At 22.5% G+C, this 14,801-nt stretch overlaps 2 protein-coding genes across 9 annotated transcripts in view; both read right to left on the reverse strand.

Annotated features, from left to right (window-relative positions):
* LOC134827430 (RIMS-binding protein 2) overlaps positions 1-8,084 on the reverse strand; it is a 61,089-nt gene extending 53,005 nt beyond the window's left edge. For 7 of the 8 annotated variants that reach the window (XM_063840057.1, XM_063840051.1, XM_063840053.1 and 4 more), the window contains exon 1: positions 7,777-8,084. In XM_063840057.1, coding sequence (XP_063696127.1) covers positions 7,777-7,800 — 24 coding nt within the window. In that variant the 5' untranslated portion in view covers positions 7,801-8,084. Of the gene's footprint in view, positions 1-6,621; positions 6,880-7,776 lie in introns of all 8 variants that reach the window. The other variant, XM_063840052.1, reaches the window with a different exon arrangement.
* LOC134828112 (vacuolar protein sorting-associated protein 37B) overlaps positions 1-14,801 on the reverse strand; it is a 169,114-nt gene that overhangs the window by 121,214 nt on the left and 33,099 nt on the right. The window lies entirely within an intron of this gene.

The following is a 14,801-nucleotide window of genomic DNA, read 5'->3' on the forward strand; positions in this document are numbered from 1 at the left end:
GTGAAAATGAATCTTTTCACCTAAAAAATTTTTTAAAAATTAAAATAAATTAAATTTTTAATATTTTATTTAAAAAAAAAAATATTGATTAACTTTTTTTTAATTTAATTAATTATAAATAATTAATTAAGATTTTTTTTCAATGAAAAAATTTAATATTTTTTAATATATTAATTTTCTTAAAGATTTTTAAGAATTTTTGTTTATTATATTGAGCCAAGAAAGCTTTAAATAATTTAAAAAGGTCGAAAATAATTTTTAAAAAATTAAGAAACTTAAGAATTAAATTTTTTATTATTTTTTTAAATTAAATTTTAATTGATTTAAAAATAAAAAAATCTTCAATGATAATTTTTTTTAAAATTAATCATTAAATTGCCTTCTCTCCAATTAAAATTCAATTTAAAAAAAAAATATTCAATCTATTAAATTATATTATTATGATAAATTTTCCAATTTAATTCAATTTTCGGTCTAAAATTAGTAATTTTACTTCTACAGACAAAATAAATTCCATTTCCTCCAAAAGTCAAAGACATTTCCGACATAAATTACTGAAAATTACTCAACGAGTTCATAAACCAGCATGACAAGTCCACACAGTGCCTTTAAAAAAAATTAAAATTATGCAGCAAAACGAGCAACGATGGCAAGAAATGTATCAGTTTTTTATATTTTTAATAATAATATTTAAATTATGACAAAAGATTTATAGTGCAGATACAATTCCACAACGACCACTACTGAAAAAATCCCCATTTTGTGTGTCAAAATTTTATAGTTTATGTGTGACACTCGAAAATTTTCATTTATTTATGATTTACTTGTTTCTATTTTAAAACCACTGCCTTGCCATGAACAACAGTTGTCTTCGCGAGGAATAATCGATATTTTCCGTCTTTTGCTACAATGACACTGGCAGTAAATAAAGCGCGAGTTCTTGCGTCATTTGTTTTTAAACAAGACACACGCCGCCGAGTGAGGGAGAGAGACAGATCGATTTATGAATAAACCATGCACTTGTCATATTTCTGACATTTTCAATTTGGATTGATTGATTTTTTTTTGCTTGCTTGTCGACTGCTGTTTCTAAGCCACAAAATGTGCTTGCGAGTTGTGCCAAGTAATCAAGTGCAACACCGTAATTGTTGAATGATTACTTTATAAGTAACGGAGCGCGGCAGTAAGAGATATTTGAATGCAAATTTTTATTTATAGACAGCTGACGGTGTGCTTTTTAATTTTCTTTAATGAAAAATTTTCTTTTTTAAAGTATTTTAATGTTCAATAGAAACATGGAGCTGCAGGAAAGATTTATGAAAAATTTAAAAAAATTGTGAATGTTTAGCCAAAAAATTAAAAGCCGTGAAACTTTTCTTTATATTTTTTGTAAAAATTTTCTCCAATTTTTCTTTTATTTGTTATTTTTTAATTTTTAATTCCTTTTTTTATTTATTTTTATTTTTTATTTTATTTTAATAATTTTTAATTTATTTTTTTTTATTTTTTAAATTTTCTTTCCATTTTCTTTTTTTCTCCAATTTTTTTTTTTTTTTTAAAATTATTTTTTTTTTCAAAATTTTTTTTTTAATTAAAATTGTTAAGGCCATTTAAAATTTTTTTTATTTCACCAATTTTTTAAAAAATTTAATTTTTTTTATTAAAATTTAAAAAAGGAAAATTTTTGAATTTTTTGTTTGAAAAATTTATAAAAATAAAAATTTTGAAAATTTTTAAAATAAATAAATAATTTTTAAATATTTTTCATAAAAGAATTTGTAATTTTTTGAAAATTTATTTTTCAGTTTTATAAAAATTTAATTTTTTTTAAATTTTTATTTTTCTTTATTACAATTTTCATCTTAAAACCTTAAATAGTAAAAATTTTTTAATATTTTAAAAATTTTTAAATTTTTAATTCAATTGTTATGAAAAATAGTTGTAATTAAAAATTCAAGTTAAATAATTTTTATAAAGTTGAATATTATTGTTTTGGCCTAAATTTTTTATTTTTCATAAAAAAAATATTTTTTTAAAAATTTATATTTAAATTTTTTTCTTCACTTTTCAAATTTTTTTCTTCACTTTTTTTTTATAACTTTTTTATTTATTTAAAAATTAATTTTTTTATTATTTTTTCATTTGGAGCGGCCTAAATAAATTTTAAAAAAATTAAATAAAACTAATATTTTTTTAAATAAATTGTGAAAGGCTCTTATTTTTCATAAAAAATATTTTTTTTTAATAAAAAATATTTTTTTTTAATAAAAAATTTTTGAAATTTTATTCTTCATTTTTTTTGTCATAAATTTTTTAAAAATTTTCTGACCTTTAAAAATATTTAAATTTTTTAAAATTTTCAATAAATCTTTTTAAAAAAATTTTACCGGTTTAACTACAACAGTTAAATGGAAAATTTTTATAAAATAAATTCTGCGAATTACTTTGTTAAATTTTTAATAAAAATTAATAGGAAAAGTAACTTTTTTCCACGTAAAACGTAATTATATGCCATTATTCGTTTCGTTTTTCACCTGTTGGTTCACGCACGTGCCCTTTTTCGACGTCATGTCTGATTTTTTTCTGTTTTTAAAATTACCCTATCATCAAAAAAATTCACGTAAATTTTCACACTTTTTAATTGCGGGCCACTCACGTCGCACATTTTGAGTGGAAATTCAATTTATTGATTTTAAAATCGTCGTTTTTACTCTAGTTACCCCATTTTTTGTGTGTTTGTGGTGTAGGCGCTGTCACTGCTGCTCGCCTAACTTGCCTGGCAGTGTGTTATTACGTTTTATTGCATTTCACAAAAAAAAATAAAAAAAGATAATAATAATAAGTAAATGGCCTACATATTTGCCGTTAGTTTATAAATATAACAAAGGACGTTGCATGTTGTTTGTTTTTGTGTGTCAAATGCATCCTACGTCAAATATGGGGGGAGTTCTTCTAGTACTCTTGTCACATGTGTAAGGCTTCTGCATGTTTTTTTTTTGTTCTTTTGTTAGATGGCTGTGAGTCAACTTGTGACACTGCCATGTGCGAGACTGTGTGTGGGAAGTACTTCGGAACGAAAAATAGGTACAATGTAGTTATTTTGAGGAAGGTACTGACCGGAAAATTGAATGAAATAGCTTTCTTTTACGCAATCAAGGAAGTTTTCAAAGGAAAAAATATGAATCACGTTAAATCTATTTTTATACAAAAAAAATGAATTTATTGGAGAAATGTATTGATATTCAATTTTTTACTTCTTTATAAATTAAATTTTCGTGTACGAACTCATCAATCTCTGCAGTTATTAAATTAAATTTGAATATTTTTGGTATTTTGCAGATATTTTAAAAATTTTAACTTATTTTTCAACAACATAAATCTATTGAGCAATTTTTTTCATATAAATTTTAAAACTTGCTCAAATAATCAATTTTATCATTTTTTTTTTAAATTAAATTACACCCCAAAAAATTAATTTAATCAAAAATCAAAAATTTTATTTAATTTAAAAATTAAAAAAAAATAATAAATATACCTAATTAAAAAAATAATTTTTTCAAATAAATAATTTTTATATTGATGAAATCATCCCATTTGACCTTTTATAATTTTTAAAAATAAAATAAATAAATTAAAAATATATTTTTTTAAAAAATTTAATAAAAATTTTAATGTAATTCTTTTTCTAAAAAAAAATACTTTAGGTACTTGATATTGACTAAACATTTATCATCGAATTACTGTTGAAGCTACAAATAAAAAGCTAGTCAATATTTTTAAATTACTGAACTTTACTCTGTCTTGAATAATTTATTAAATGAACGGTAGTAAAAATCAATTTTTATTCATTACTGTTCGATTTTTCATTTCTTCTTTTTTGTAGATACGCAGTATTAGTCAAAGCTGTTAAATAATTTAAGCATGTCAAGTAATTTTTGTACATAAATTTAAAAAAAAATAATTTGACAATTTTTACTTTGATATCTTATTTATAAAAATTAAAAATAAAAATAATTTTTTTATAATTTTTTTAAAACTTCTCAAAAATAAAATTTAAATAAATAAAAAAATTTAAAATCAAAAAAAAATAAAATCTTGAATATTTTTATTTTATTTTTTTAAATAAATATAAAAATTTTATATACTTTAATACAATTAAAAAAATATATATTAATTAATCATTAATTTTTCTATTTTTTTTTTTCGAAATTTAATAGCTTCGGCCATTAAAATGTTTTTAAATGTAATTAAAATGTATTGATTGTATGAAAAATTCCGACAAATAAAGTTATGTTATGTTATATGTTAATATTTATTTTTATTATTTTTTTTTTTCGATTTTTTAAAATAATTTAATATGAAAAAATATGTTTTAAACTTCCAAAAAGTTTTTTTTGTATTTTTATTCTACTAAATTTTTGCGCAAAATTATTTCAAAATTTTTAATTGTAGATTAAAATTTATATATATTTTTTTTTAATTTCTTGTTTAATAAATTTATCTATTTTTATATTTTTTTAATTTAAATAAATTTTATTTTTTGAGGATTTTTTTTAATATATTTTTAATTAATTTTCTCATATTTTTATATTATGTGAACTTTAAAAAATTACAAATAATGAAAATAAATAATTTTTACTAGATTATGATCTTTTTCATATAAAATCTTTAATTTTCATATATAAATCACTTAATCAAAAAAACTTTATGAAAAAATTCCCTTTTTAATTGTCAATAAAGACTTTTTATCGAAACCGTTACACATTATCCGTATTAACAACCTCCCATAATAATAAAAAAAAAGTTGGATGAAATTCAATAAAATGTTCCAGTTCCACACTTTACATCGCTCCAACATATTTTTTCGTGTGTATTATAATACACTTACGAAAAATAAACCGAGACATTATTGCGATCCTCTACATTAACTGAATTTATTACATGGCGATGTCAATTCGGTTCAATTGTCATTCTATTTTTATCCGATATTTTCTCTCGTTCGGAGAATTTCTTGCAACATGCTCATATTAAATAACATGTCGATGCACAAAATTCTACCACCACACCACCGACGACGACGACACTTTTCCCCCGCACCGCATGAGAGTGTGTGTGTGTGTCATGTTCGGGTATGAAGATAACGAAACTGTATCAACTTTCTAGCATAACACATTTTTATATACATAGAAAAATATATAAAATATCAACTTTTAATACCTACAACATCATGATCGGAATACGGAAAACTTGCTACGACGACGACGACACGATGATGATGATGATGATAAAAAAAATTCTTTCTACACACGAAAACTGATACAAATTCAGCAATACCTTCAATGAGTTCTGTATGTTTGTACGAAATGTGTGTCTTTCTTATCAAAAAAAAAAAAATCGTGCATGTATAAAAAAATATAAGAATAGGAAGAAATTGTTGGTTATAAATGATAAAATGCATAGAATTATTTTCTTTTAATGAAAAAAGGATAAATTCTGGATAATAATGTGCGAAGCGCAAGAAAAAGATAGAAAGACAGAACCTTGAGGCAATTTTAATACAAAAAAGTAAAATCTAACAAAAAATTTGTGTGACAATAAAAAGCTTTTCGTTGTTACTTTTTTCATGTTGTTTTGTATTTGTTTGTCGTGAAACACAAGAAAAACTGCTTTGAGGTGAATGGAATGCACAAAATCGAGAGATGTCGTGATTTTTTTTATTTTACAAGTAAAGCATCTACCGAAAAAAGCATTAAAAGTGTATAAAAAATATTTTTTTTAAATTATTTTAACAGTACAAAAATACGACATATGTCAAAAATTTCATGAAAAAAATTTTTTTTTGTCAATTATTTTATTTATAATTTATTGTTTAAAAAATAATTTAATTCAATTTTTAATTAAAAAAAATATTTAAAATTTTTTTAAATTAATTATTTTTTAAAATTTTTATAAAATTTAATTAAAAATTTAAAAAATATATTTTAAAATTTTTTTAAAATTAATAATCAATAATTTTTTAAATTAATTTTTAATTTTTTTTTTCAATTTTATACTCAAAAATTTATATTCAAATTTAAACTCAAAAAAATTAAGTATTAAAAACTATTTTTGAAAATAATTTATTTATTAAATTTATTTAAACTTATTATTAAATTTTTTTCATGTTTAAATTTTTACACAAAATGATTATTAAAAAAATTAAAATATTTTATAAATTGTTAATTAAATTTTATAAAAATTTTTAAAAATAATACCATAATAAATTTTGAAAAAAATCGAAATTTTAATTTAAATTAATTTAAATAAATTAATTTTTAATTTTGTTAAAAATTTACAAAACATTACTTTTAATTAAAATAACATGAAACATATTTTGAAAAAACAAAATTTAATGAAAAAAAAATAAAAATATTTTTTTTATATATATTTTTGTCAAAAAAAATATTAAAATAATTAAATTTTTAAATTTTATATATTTAAATTTTAATTAAAAATTTGTGACATATGTCATATTTTGCATATAAAAAAATGTAAAATATTTTTGAATAAAATTTTAAAAAACTTTTTGTGAAGCGCAACAACGAAGAAATCCAGAAGAACTTAGAAGAAGGAGGAACTCACCTCACAAAAAGGAGGCTATCAGGAAATTTTTCTGACAAAATTTTGCTTGCTTATTTTCTCCCTTAATTTTCAAATAATTTCTCTTATTTATTGCTCAGTTTCTTTTTTTCAATTTATTTTATCCTTTTTTTACTCCAGCAACACATTTGAGTTACATTTTATTTGCATTTATTCACTTTTTCTCTTGTACATTTTTTTTCTTTTGCTAAATTGTTATCACAATCAGTATTTTTTCGGGAATTTCCACTTTTTTATTTCCTTTTGCGGTAAAAAAAATATTTTAATTATTTATTTTTGCTATTTTGGTCACTATTTGCATGGAAAATTGTAAAAATTTATTAGAAAATTACTCCATTTTTAACTTTTTTTTTCTCATATTTTTCTTTTTCACACGAAACACACGGAGAAAGGAGCTCCTTTTCCACTACACCTTATTACTATATTTTTCTTTCGTTACTATTGTGTATGTATAGCGCATATACAGACACAAACACACACACAAACAAAAATTCACATTCAATTTTACGGAATATTGCTGAATATTGCGAAGAGGGGAAATGTTCATCATGGGGTAGAAAATTTTTCATCGGTACGTGGTGCGTGTATTTTATCATTTATTTTTATTTAAAAATTATTTTTTTTTTGTCTCTCACACATTTTTACTTAAAAAATTATTTAAAAAAAATTATTTTAATTTTTTTAAAAATTTTTTAAAGAATTTCTTTGTAGAGATAAAATGTCACTGTACCACTAAATGACTAGTAGAGACACACTTGAAAATGGTTTGCGTATGCATGCGCCTTGCGTTTTTCACGTATTTTACTATCCATTTTTTTATTTTACTTTTTTTTACAATTTTCCAAGCTTTTTTTATTTTTTAAAATTATTTTTAAGATTTTTTTATATTTTTTATTAATTTTTTGTATTTAAAATATTTTAATTTTCAAACAAATCCCACTTTTTTTGCTCATAGATTTTTCACACGTACACATACTACGCTAGGTAGGTGGCTACACGCAGTGGATTTTCCGTCAAGGTTTTCATGCCTTGTCATTTTTGCACGGATTCCATTTTTCTTGTGATTTTTCCCGATTTTTTCTGCACTTTTCCTGCGATTTTCGGGACTTTTTATTTATTTTTAATGCGTATACTCACTATTTTATTCGTACGACGATACATGTGTATAGTAGCTATATCTTATACGTATAGTAGATATATATATGGGTGATGACGAAAAAAAAAATGATTGATTTTATGCTTCACTTGATTTTCTTTCTCTTAACTTTAAACATTTTCCATGCCGTCGCGTCTCGTCACTCGCTTTTCTCATCAACGAATTTCCGCGGAATTAGACTACAAAATGGCAAATGTGTTTTTTTGTGTGTTTTTAAGTAATTTTTTTGTTAGCCTATTTTAATTATTATAATATAATAGAGAAAAACGGCCCGCCCGCCCAAATTGGGTCACTATCTGCTGCCGTTGTAAAAATACTAGTATGGATGACGACGACTTGTGTGTGTGGAACTAGCATCGATTGACTGGCAGTGACTGCGGCGCCCTCTTGCGGCAAAATGGCGTTGTGTGGGTGCGACAGAGATCGCCGATCTATGGCAGCAGCGCGCGTAAATGCGAAACATAGCTTTTCGAGTGGCACGAAGGCTTCGTACGCAGCCGCGACAACGAACAGACATGGGGAAGTCCGTGTCCGTGTGTATACTCAGCGCAAGTTGCGTTTGTGTGCGTAACTTCAGCACAATTTCTCACAATCATAACAATAATAATCATCGCTGTGCTGCTGTGATAAATTGAATGGGGGAGCCATTCATAGCTTCTGCCCGTGCATTCGTGCCGTGCGTTCGTCTATTTATAAATGCACTTTGTATCATTTTGTGTGCGGAGGAAACAACACCCGCAATGTATATTGTTGCACATTGTGACACACAGAACTACAAAAATAATCATATATCACGAGGAAAATGAACGAACGAAAAAAAAATAGTATCAGTCGCACACACACACGATGGCCTTGTACGATAAAAGTATCAAAATTATCCGTCATTCAGAATTACCTTTTTAGTGTTTCCGTTTGTGCAGACGTTTGTTCTGGTTGTGGCATTTAAAATATTTTGTCGGCTCGCACACACGTTTGATTTATTTGTTTCTCTAAACTAATTGCTTTTTTCCATGCATGAAGTGAACTTGTTTCATACTTCATTAAAATTTACAAGTGTAGTCACAAATAAATAAAAAAAAATAATTCGCAAAGTGTCGTTAAATATTTATTTTTATTACTTTATCGCATTTTTAGTTCTTAAATATTATTAATTTTATTTAAAAATTTTAAATAATTATTATTTAAATAAATTAAATTGTTTGTATATTTTTCAGTTATTAAAAATAAAATAAATTAAAGAAAAATAAATTACTTTTTCTAAAATTATGTTTTTTTAATAAAATTTATATAAAAATTTTTATATTATTTTCTTTTATTTATTTATTTTTGTTTAATTAATTATTTATTTTATTTTATTTTGTTTTAATTAAATTTAATTTTTTTAATTTATTAATTATTAGTTTTATTTTGTTTAATTTAATTTTTTTTCGGAGCAAATTTAATTTTTTTTAATAGAATTTTTTTATTTGTTTACGACTTAAAAACAGATTTTGTTACAAATAGTTTTCTTAAATTTTTATTTCTATTTGTCATTTAAACATATTCAAACTTAATTAAAATTTTATGATTTTATTTTAAAATTTAATCTGAAATTATTTATTAATTAAATTTGAAAATTTAACCCTTAAAATATTATTTAATTAAATTTAATAAAATTATTTTTTTAATAATTAATTCTATAATTTTTTACCAATTTATAAATTTTTTTGATAAAAAATGTTTGTTTAAATTTTTAAAATTTGTAAACAATTATTTTATTTGATTTAATTGATTTCCACTCAAATAAAAAATTATTTTAAATAAAAATTAAAATTGAAATATAATTTATAACTTTTTTGAGTGAAAAAAAATTAATTAAATTAAATAAAAAAAAAATAATTTGTCAAAAAATTTATAAATTAATTAAAGAGAATTACTAAAAAAAAAATTATAAAATTAAATTAAAATTTTTAAAATTAATAATATTTAAAGGGTTAAATTTTCAAATTTAATTTACAAATAATTTCAAATTAAATTTTAAAATAAAATTATATAATATTTATTAAATTTATTATTAAATTTTAAAATAAAATTTTTTGAAAATAAAATTTATTTAAAAAATAAATTTTTTCCAAATTTTAAAAATAAATTAAAATTTTAAAATATAATTTTTAGCTTTTTTTATGTTAATTTATTTTAAATTAATAAAATTTTAAAAAATTATTTTATTAAATTTTTTAATTATTAAAATTAATAATATTAAAAGTTTTTTCCAAAAAATAATTTTTTATGGAAAGACAAACTTCAAATTTTAAAAAATTTAATAATTTTTATGCATTTTTTCAAAAAAATTTGTTCAAAAAAAACCCTCGTAATGCAGTTAAATACGTGAGTAAGAGTGTCGCAAAGACGGATTAGCTTCTTTTGAAGTGTAACTTTTCATTTGAACGGACGTGCTGTTTTTGTATATTTTTTCACCTGCTGACACATTTTTTTTCGTTTTTCACAAAAATGATGAAATTTCAAGGTTTTTGTTTAATTCTGCTGGTTTTTCTGACGGTTACTGTCGAGGTAAAATTTTTTACATAAAATTAAATTTTAAATAATTTTTTTATTTTATTTTTTTGTGAAAAGATAATTAAAGCAGAACAAGAACAACAAAAAGTCGAGTCTCCATTGGATAAATTTAAAGATATTTTTAAATTTGATATTTTTGGGAATCATGCAGCAAAAGCGATGGAAAAAATAAATTTAACTGAAGAAACTCCTAAAGAAAATGGGAAATTGGAGGAAGATGTTGTGGTTGTAAGTTCCAAAACTGAAACCGAAAGTCCAGTTGAAGAAAAAAATAAAGAAGGAGGTGAAACTGCTCCTGAAGAAGCTCCAAAAGAGGAAAAAATCGAAGCTTAATTAAAATTTTTAAAATAATTCGAATTCAATGATGATTGTTACAAAAAATAATAAAATAAAAATGTTGCATACCAAATAATTTTTTTTTTCTTTGAAACTTGAGAAAAAATTCAATGAATCACGTGCCAAAAAATTTTTCCTTATTCATTCCGCATAAAATTTCGTTAGTCACTCGTTTTTATGAGTATTTTATGAGCAACGATAACTTCCAGTGAATGACCCCGTTGCAAAAATTCGTCGAGGTACTTTAAAATCTTGTTTTAATTACTTCTTAAGCAGGCATGAAGTTACAAGTTTGAAGTGTGATTATCATGGGAACAAACATTTGGACATTTAGTTCAGTCGTTGTTCGAAAGTTTGAGAGAAAATATCTTCAAAAATGATGAAAATTTTGATATTTTTGGTTATTTTGTTAAAAACAGAAGGATCTGTACCGTCTTTAAAAGTTGATTTCAATGATTGCAAGGATGATGTTAAGCAGGCATGTGAGTTTTAAATTTCTAATTTCATAAAATAAATTTTAAAAAATTCTTTAAAAATTAAAAAAAAATTAAATAAATATTTTTCAAAATTTTTTTGACTAAAATTTCTTGAAATTTTTAGTTTTAAAACTAAAAAGAATTAATTAAAATTAAAATCTATTTTTTAATTTATTTTTTTTAGTTAAAAATTTTATTAATTGAATTTTAATTTGAAAAAAAAATAATATTTTCTTTTTAATTTTTTTTTAATATCAATTAAAGTTTATTATTAAATAATAATTATTTAATTTAAATATTTTAATTTAATTTTTTAAAATAAATTTTATTTATTTTTTTTTTAAAAAAATTAATATTTATGAATTTTAATTCAATAAAATTTTAAAAAAATTAATATTTTATTTTCAACAAATTTTATTTAATTAAAATATTTTTTTTATTTTAATTTAATTTTTAATTTAATTTAAATTTAATTTTATAAAAATTATTTTTAATTCTATTTTATTTAAAAATATTGCAAAATTATATTTTTCTCATTTATTAATTAATATTATTTTTTTTCAAGTAACTTTTTTACGTGACATGGTCCTGATGATAAACGACGAACTAGAAAAATTCGAAAGAAATTCTTCGGAAAGCATTGATAATTTTCAACATGAGATTCAGTTAAAATTAGAAAAATTACACGAAACAACTTTATCTGACGATTGGGTGAAAAAATCTTTGAGTTCAGTATCTGATGAAATTCAAGAAGCAACTTCTGAAAGTTCTTTAGTCTTTGAAACATCTGAAAAAAATTTTAATGATTATAGAACGACTGTACCTTCAATGATCGACAAAATCTCAAGGAAATCCAGAATCTTTGAAAATGAACTTACAACAGAATCTACCAATGATGATCAATTTTTCAATCGAATTGGAACAACAATTACAAAAACTTCAAAAATCTTGAATCCTGACTCAATTGAAACCACAACTGAACCAAATCACGAAATTCAAATTCAAAAAGAAGACGGAACCTTATTCTATAGCGAAAACGAGCCATCAGAGGTCAATTTAAACCCCGAAAAATCAGAAGATTGTCAATTTTGTGAAAATACTGAAGATTCATTAGAGTCCAAGACATCTTCAGGTTTCACAAATTCCGAAACCGAGTCATTAACCACAAAAAATCCAAAATTATCCACAACTCTTCTCACAAAACCTTCAAAAATTATAAAAACTTTGACGAAAAATTTAAAATGTCTTCCCTACAAAAACGGATGCATTGACATTCCTCAAACAAGTTCAGAAGAGGAACAATTTTCGAATGTTGTAAAAACAATTTTTGAGCATTGGAGAGAACAACATTCGAAAAATAATCAAAAATTAACCACCTTAGGTTCTTATTAGGTTAGATTTAGCTTGGTTTGGATTTATTTTAAAAAATACTAAAAATTTTTAATTAAAATTTTAAAAATATCAACAATTACTACAATGACAAAAAATAGGACAAATTAAAAAAATAATTTATTTTTTTTTATTATTTCAAAAAAAAAATATTTAATTTTTAAAATTTTATATTAATTTTTTTAAAACGTTTGATAAATAAAAAAAAAAATATTTATTTTTTTTTTTATTTAAAAAAAATTTATTTTATTTTTTTTTATTTAAAAAAATTTATTTTATTTGAAATTTTATTTTATTTTATTTATTTTTATTATTTCAAAAAAGAAAAATAGAATTTTAAAAAATATTTAATTTTTAAAATACTGAAAAAAATTAGGAAAAAATTTAAACAAATTTAATTTTATTTATTTTTTTTAATTAAAAAAATTATTTTATTTCTAAATAAATTTCTATAAATTATTTTGTTTGAGAAATAATTTAAAAAAAAATAATTATTTAAAAAATATTAAAATTTTCTAAAAATATTTTAGAAAAATCTAAAAAAAAATTTCCAGACAACTGAAATGAAATGCATCAAAAATTACCGCTGATGAGCAAACAAATTTTAGCTTCCCTCGTGTAATAACCATGAACTTTGGTCAATTGCATTTTTCGTGATTGATGGATTTCAATCATTCTGACGTTCGTTTAACTCATTTCAGCCAAAATTTATACTTTTTAAAAAATTAATTTAATTATTTTTTTTAATTTAAAATTTTTGGCGCCAAAATTGAATTTTAAATAAAAATAAATTTTCATTAAAAGGCTTCAAAAAAAAATCCCAAAATTTATTAGGTTCCCACTTTCAATACGACAAAAAATTATTTATTAGTATTTGTTCGATTTGTATGATTTATCACAGCCATTAACTGAACAAATTGTATTATTCGAGTTTGAGCAATGAAACAGTTCGTGCATTTAATTGTACTCGCACTCGCGTTATTTTCCGTTCACGTAAGTTTTTTTTTACTTTCCTCCGAAAATATTTTACCGCAACATTGATTGACAGTCCTTGCCATCGCCACAACTGCTCCCGTCACCAGTTGCTCAGCTTGCGACGCCAATCACAAACACAATTAAACACGTGCCCAAAATCCTCGGTGACATTACGCGCGACAAAAATGTAAAGCTGAACTTTGACTTGCACATCGGCTCGCAAGGACAAACGAAAAATCAAACGACAACGAGTGAAATTTATCGCGAGCCACGGAAAAAGATACAAAATGAAATGCAAGCCGTAAATCAGCAGAATTCGACGCGCGTGGAAATGCAAAATAAAACGACCGAAAAGCCATCTAATGAGGAGACAGGAACAACGATAAGTGTTAAATGTAATTAATTTCTTGATATTTTGCGGGGTTTTCGGTGCTAAATGACAAAATTTTATCTTTGACAGCAAACACATCCGATGTCACGACGACGACGACGACGACAATTTTGCCGCCGCCGCAACAAAAAGAGAAAATTTCCCCGAAAACGATGAGTAAGTGAAATTTGAATGCGACACACTCGCTAATGACCCTTTTTCGATATCGCGAGCAGAATCGAATAAATTTGCAAAACACAAAAAGTTAAATCGAAAGATTATAAAAAAGCTGTTCAACAACAGATTTATTGACGTATCGCCCGCGTGCAAATAAATTTATCGTTGCATAATTTGATACCGTTTATAACTTTACAAAAGTTTTGATTAAGCAATTTTATCACAGGTTGGTGAGTTTTTGGCATAGAAGGCGAAAAAAATGAAAAATTATAAAGAAAATTTTTTAAAAAATTAATTTTATTAGGAATTAGAGCAATAATATTCAATTAAAAAAATTGGTCACGTGGTTTTATAACAATTTTTAATTTTTTTTTTTTTATCTTATAGATTTCCAAAATTTTTTACATTATTTTTGAAAATCAGTTACATGGTTTCTTAAGAGGCTTATTTGAGCTTTCGGAATTTATCACGTGCCTTTTTTTAACATAAATTTTCAAATTTTTTAAAATAAGTTTCAAAAGGTAGTCACGTGGTTCTATGAGAAACTTTTTTCTAATAAATATAGAATTTTTTTCATTAAAAAATTCACGTGACAAATTCCGAAAACTCCTTAAAATTTTTATAAGAAACCACGTGACAGATTTTTAAAAATTATACAAAACATTTCGAAAATCTATTTTTAAAATATTTTTTTTATTGAGTTTTTTTTTTAAATTTTTATGAAAAT

Source organism: Culicoides brevitarsis, chromosome 1 (genome assembly GCF_036172545.1).
Source record: "Culicoides brevitarsis isolate CSIRO-B50_1 chromosome 1, AGI_CSIRO_Cbre_v1, whole genome shotgun sequence".
Classification (NCBI taxonomy): Eukaryota; Metazoa; Arthropoda; class Insecta; order Diptera; family Ceratopogonidae; genus Culicoides; species Culicoides brevitarsis.